Source organism: Paroedura picta, chromosome 3 (genome assembly GCF_049243985.1).
Source record: "Paroedura picta isolate Pp20150507F chromosome 3, Ppicta_v3.0, whole genome shotgun sequence".
Classification (NCBI taxonomy): domain Eukaryota; kingdom Metazoa; phylum Chordata; class Lepidosauria; order Squamata; family Gekkonidae; genus Paroedura; species Paroedura picta.
In genome coordinates this window covers 2,736,183-2,742,258 of record NC_135371.1, presented here as the reverse complement: position 1 = coordinate 2,742,258, position 6,076 = coordinate 2,736,183, and the positions used below count along the sequence as shown (strand labels likewise).

General features: G+C 54.5%; 1 protein-coding gene across 5 annotated transcripts in view; it reads left to right on the top strand.

Annotated features, from left to right (window-relative positions):
• Positions 1–2,507: 2,507 nt before the first annotated feature.
• Positions 2,508–6,076, top strand: part of LOC143833889 (uncharacterized) — a 31,383-nt gene continuing 27,814 nt past the window's right edge. The window contains exons 1-2 of one of the 5 annotated variants that reach the window (XM_077330132.1): positions 2,508–3,379; positions 4,584–5,100. In XM_077330132.1, coding sequence (XP_077186247.1) covers positions 3,186–3,379; positions 4,584–5,100 — 711 coding nt within the window. In that variant the 5' untranslated portion in view covers positions 2,508–3,185. Of the gene's footprint in view, positions 3,380–3,953; positions 4,167–4,583; positions 5,101–6,076 lie in introns of those variants that run through there. The other 4 variants (XM_077330131.1, XM_077330142.1, XM_077330139.1 and 1 more) reach the window with 4 other exon arrangements.

The window sequence follows — 6,076 nt, the reverse complement described above, 5'->3', positions numbered from 1 at the left end:
CCGGGAGACCTTTTGGCGAACGGCGGTATATAAATCCAACTATAAATAAATTAATTCATTAATTAAATAATAATAATAATAATAAAAAGGTTGAGTGGGGCATGGGGCCATGCCTGATCTTCATGAATAATTTCCCTCATGAGAATCAGTTCAGCTCAAGAGCCAGCGTTGGGTTGTGACTTGGTAAAGCTGGGTTCAAATTAGGTTTCAGCCGCTTCAGCAGCCGTTCCCTCCAGGCCCTGCTGCCGGCACCGCCCCCCCCCCCCTGCAGCTGGCTGCGCCCGGAGGGAACGGCCGCTTCGGCGGACAAATCGCACAAGCCTAGTTCAAATCCACAGTAGGCTTGGAAGCTCTTTGGATGCCCAGCCCACCATCTTTCTGTTTTATTTTTACGTTTGCTGAGGTTTTGGAGTTTTATATCTTATCTGCACGTTTTTAGCCTCCCCTCCCACCCAGCCCTCTTTCCACCCTGACTTTTTAAAAACTAAATGCTGGGGCCAACAATAACAGGTAAAGAAATCTCAGGACATCCGTATATAGAATCATAGAGTTGGAAGGGATCGCCGGGGTCATCTAGTTCAATCCCTTGCAGAATGCAAAAAAGAAACACAACTACCTGCCCACAACAGTGGCCGCCAATTCCATGCCCAGATGATGCCCCCCCTTCCCTCCGCCAAACCAGAATCTCTGGCCAGTCTAGTCTGGAAGAAATTCGCCTTCTGATCCCAATGAGGCAATAAGCATTTCCCTGGGCCTGCAAGAAAGGGTCACAAGAGCCAGGCACCAACACAATCCCTTACCATCTGTTTACAAGTTTAAAGCATTGGCTTTTCAATACAAAATCCTTCATAGCCTTAGACCTTCGTAATAGCTAGAGGGCACAAGTAAGGTGCTGCTGGTTTCTTTTCTACTTCTAGGAGGAAATCGTGTTTGTGTGCCATATATAGCAGTTACAGGAATGCCTTAATCAGGGATAGTCAAACTGCGTCCTTCCAGATGTCCATGGACTACAATTCCCATGAGCCCCTGCCAGCAAATGCTGGGAATTGTAGTCCATGGACATCTGGAGGGCCGCAGTTTTGACTACCCCTGGTCTTAATAATGTAGGTAAAGGTAAAGGTATCCCCTGTGCAAGCACCGAGTCATGTCTGACCCTTGGGGTGACGCCCTCCAGCGTTTTCATGGCAGACTCAATACGGGGTGGTTTGCCAGTGCCTTCCCCAGTCATTACCGTTTACCCCCCAGCAAGCTGGGTACTCATTTTACCGACCTTGGAAGGATGGAAGGCTGAGTCAACCTTGAGCCGGCTGCTGGGATTGAACTCCCAGCCTTATGGGCAAAGCTTTCAGACGGCTGCCTTACCACTCTGCGCCACAAGAGGCTCTTCTAATAATGTAGACTCCAAAGCAAAGAAAGGAGGCTCTTTGATCAACAGCAAGTCACAGGAAAACTGGAATAGCTTAAGGTGACCGTAGATTGAAAATCTCTCTTAGTTCTCTGAAGATTTGCAAAATGAAGGAACACAGAGGGAAGGAGTTGCCCCCTTAGAACAAGAAGATCAATATTAAAAAAAGCCCAACAGGAATAAGGGGGAAATTCCTACAGTACACAACCCCGTTCTCCTAGGTCAGGAGGACAGCTCGGTGGGTTTCAAGCATCTCTCCTTGAGGGAGGCAGGACTACATTGAACTTCCTGCCTCCCAGGTGGGAATGCCGTCCTTCGACAGAGTTCTTCCTGCCCCAAGGAGAGCAGCATGAAGTCTCTTGCTTTTCTAACAGTTCTTTTCCCTCCGACTCTAGTCCCTCGCCCTTTCCTTCCACCCCACCTCCCGTTTCGCCTCTTCCTCTTCTGCTTTGCTAGCTGCGCTCCGATCAAGCACAAGAGGGGGAGCAGCTGCAGCTCCGGCAGCCATTTTAGGCATTGGAAAGATCCAAGATGGCAGCGAACAATTTCTTGTCCGAAGACAAGCATGTAAGCAGAGATCTATAAGTTTTGTAAGCAGCAGGTACCTTTGCCTTCCAGGGCCACATTCTCGGGGTCCCGATCCTCCTCTCCCACCTGTAGAGCTCAAGGCTGTAGGGAATCTACGCCAAGCAAGCTCCAGAGAACAGACGGCCAACATTAATTTGATTTGTATGGGCAGAGGGCTGCCTCTTGCTTGGACTCCGTCTGGCCGGCCACCCCTTAGCCCTTCCTTTCTCCACTCTGGTGCGCCCTCCATGCAAAAGGCAAGAGCCCCCTCCCCTGCTCCACTCCTGGAGGTGTGTGGGTGGGGGAGGACAGGTCTATGGGTGCCTCTGAGCCTTGGTGACTCCACGATTTGAGGCAGTAGTCTTACTGAAAATAGAGCCTTCTCCTGAATTAATGAATTCCCTAATGAGCCATTCTAGTTCTAGGAGACTAATAATGTGAAAGGCGGTAACAGCAAGATCTCTGCCAGAGTATACCGAGGGAGCATCTAGTTAGTAAGAAATCTTAGAGGCAAACTTAGACATTTACAAAAACGGGGTTTATTGAAAAATAAATCAGAAATAATCCCTAGCAACAGGAACGCCATTTAGAGCAAACATAGAGGATAAAGAGATGATCAGGTTTTGATAGAATAATGTGCAAATTAAAGCATCTGCTACCATCCAGCGCATCGAAAGGAAGATTCCCAGAAGCAGCAGCAGCAGCAGCCCCTAACAAGAAGGAGACAGTCAGGTGCAAGGACACAGCTCTCTCGTCCAAGAAAACCTGTCCCTGGGGGCTTGGAGCAGGGAGTCTTGATGGGATTAGAAAGGGAATGGCAGAGGAGGTTCCTTATTGGGTGTGGAGTTGTACAATGGAGTTGTGATGGTTGTTTGCCTTCAGTTGAAGAGGGGGAGTCCAGGTGTGGACAGCCCACAGTGAATGCAGTTTTGAGGGGCCAGTGCGAAAGACAAGGAAAATGGGTAGACGTTCCAGGAAGAGAATACGACAGAGTCGTGAACTGGATCTGCCAGTGGTCCAGGCAGGCTCTCCTCTTCTGTCTCCGTGATGCATTTCACAGGGAGTCGGCCGGTTGACCTGATTCTGACACACACGAGGCCTTGTGGGGAGGCACGCCTGCCTTGACCCGTGTTGTTTCTCGGAAATAGAGGAGGAGGAGGAGGAGAGCACCCACTTTTCCTCCTTGCCCCTGAAGGGCCAACTGGGGGCTATCATGAAAGCCCTGGATCCCAGAGCCAGGAGGCGGCCTCAGGGGAAGGCCTCGGCCCCTCGGCCCTGTTGTCCTAGGCCCTCCGGAGGAGCTGGCTGGCCGGGGAGGAGGGCTCCTGGAGGGTCGCTGTGTTGGGCTGAAGCGGATCAAGGTCTGAGTCCAGGGGCGCCTCGAAGGCCAAGAGCGCGTCGGACCAGGTGGGTGCTCTGGGGTGCCTGCCTCGCCTCTCCTGCCAGCCGCCCGGGCAAAGGAATACTTCGGAGAGAGGCTCCAGGGCTGTGACGGTGGGACTCACCTGGTGGCCCCTGCGAGGCATGGAAAGAACCACCAAGCAGCCTCCAAGGGAGCCACCAGGCAGGCCTAGCTCTGCAGCCGGGGGTCGCCCTCCCCTCCCACCCCGGGATCCCACCCGGCCTCTTCCCAGGAATTTCTGCGACCCCCCAAACGGGGATCTCTCGCGCGTCTAGACGGGAGGGTCTCAGAGGGGGAGGGATTCTCCCTGCAGCTTCAGCCCCCCCCCCACACACACCCCCACCCCGTGCCTGGGGGGGAACTGCCCCCCTCCCCCGAACTCAGGGAGGCCCCCCCCAGGGCTTCTCTCTCCCGGGAGCCCCCCTAGAGCGGCCTGCGGGGCGAGGCGGAGGGCAGCCGGGATGAAGCGCTGCATGGGGAGAGCCACTTCACGCGGGTCTGCAGCACCGAGAGGGTTAACGCCAGCGAGCCGCTTCCTAGAGAGGCCGAGCAGGGCTGGGGAGGGGAGGGGCGGAGAGAATCAGTTCCGGGGCGGAGTTGCTGAATGCGGAAGAGTCCCAGAGGGGCCGCCGGAGCTGCAGCCCAAGCCGGATCCCGGGGAGGCTTCCTTGCAGGCAGGCAGGGGGGGCGGGTTGGGCTCGACCTCCAACCGAGAGGCCTTCCCAGGGCGGGGCCGGGGCGGCCGGCTGGTGTCCGAGGCATGTCCAGCTTGGCGCTGGGAGTGATGTTAAGGCAGGTCTATAAACCGCTCAGAGAACTTTGGTTCTCTTCCTGCCGGGTTCAATTCTGCACTCCCCCACATGCAACCAGCTGGGTGACCTTGGGCTCGCCACAGCACTGATAAAGCTGTTCTGACCGGGCAGTGATATCAGGGCTCTCTCAGCCTCACCTCCCTCACAGGGTGTCTGTTGTGGGGAGAGGAAAGGGAAGGCGACTGTAAGCCGCTTTGAGCCTCCTTCGGGTAGAGAAAGTGGCATATAAGAACCAACTCCTCTTCTTCAGTAATCTCAGGGCTCTCTCAGCCTCACCTCCCTCACAGGGTGTCTGTGGTGGGGAGAGGAAAGGGAAGGCGAATGGAAGCTGCTTTGAGCCTCCTTCGGGTAGGGAAAAGCGGCATATAAGAACCAACTCTTCTTCTTCTCCCTTCAGGGCCATTCTCGTTGGGTTTCCTCCCCCTCGCAAAGAAGCCTGGCTTCACAGCCAAGTGAGTACAGGCATCGTTTCGCTGCCAGAGCAGGCCCAGCAGATGGAGAAGCGGATGGAAGAGCAGGACCCAGAAGGACCTCAGACTGGCAAGCAGGCAAGCCGTCCCGCCCAAGCAGGGAGCGGTGGTGACTTCTGGGGAAGGTCTGTGCCAGAGATCGGTCGTCAGGTCATGGAGATCTCAAATGTCCAACGCTTCCGGCAGTTCCGCTACTGTGAGGCTGATGAGCCCAGAGAGGTTTGCAGCCAGCTCCATGGGTTTTGCAACCGCTGGCTGGAGCCAGAGAGGCACACCAAGCAGCAGATCCTGGACCTGGTGATCCTGGAGCAGTTCCTGGCCCTCCTGCCCCAGGAGATGCAGGGCTGGGTGAGAGGATGCGGGCCGGAGAGCAGCTCCCAGGCGGTGGCCCTGGCCGAAGGCTTCCTCCTGAGCCAGGCGGAGGAGAAGAGGCAAGCAGAGCAGGTGAGGGCTTTTTCCCCCAGATATCTCCACTTAAAGAGCAATATTTGACCTTATCCTAAAGTTTCTCAGCCAGTCTGTTGTCCAAATCTTAATCATGCAGTTAGGAGATTTAACTGTCTCCTTCAGCAGCCTCTTCTACTAAAGAGATTCTTATTTCTCCAGATAGGTCAACAGGGCTGCCGATGGAAGGGTGTCCAGACTGGGAGGGAGTGGGACCGATTGTTTGGTCTCTTCCATTCCCTCTCTTACCCGTCCCTCTTGCTGCTGTTTCAGGTGTTTGCACCCTCTGTGAAGGCAGAAGCCACATTCTCTGATGCAGATGGCGCTTCCCTGGAGCAAGGGCAGTGGGCTCAGAATCGTGCCCATGATACCGTCTCTTGTGGTAAGGACTTATTCTGCCTGCATCCAGTTGGGACCTCCAGTGATTGTGGTGGGTAGAGAGAAAGTCTTCTTCCCATCACACACAGCACTCAGAGTCCAATAAATGTGCTTCCTCTCAAAGGGGACTGAAGAAATCCATGGAAGGCAGTTCCTTCCATTAGTTGAAATATTAATTTCTCCCGAGAGGAATTCTTCCATGAGAAGAATTGAAGGTTGCTCCAAAACGAAAAGGTGGAAGGGGGTTTATGGAGCAGGGAAGAAAGAAGCAAACGGAATAGGGATTCAGGACAAACACATCTCCTTCCTCCTTTCTCCCACCAACAGGCACTGGAGAGATGCTGTCCGGCTGGCACCTTTTCAGCAGTGGGGTCATGGCTGCTTCATCTCCAGTCCAGGTAGGGCTCATGGGGGGGGGGGCAGTCTGGGTCTCCCCTCCTTTCTCAGGGGTGATTTTGCTCCTTCAGTTTCTACAAGGTTTGTAGCCGGGAGACGCTCTGCACGGAGCTCCCTTTGACTCCCCCAAGCCGTATGCCCAGTCCCTTCCGGGGTGCAGTCTCTGCCTGGGGTCATCTCTGAGGAGGGAATCTGCCTTTTC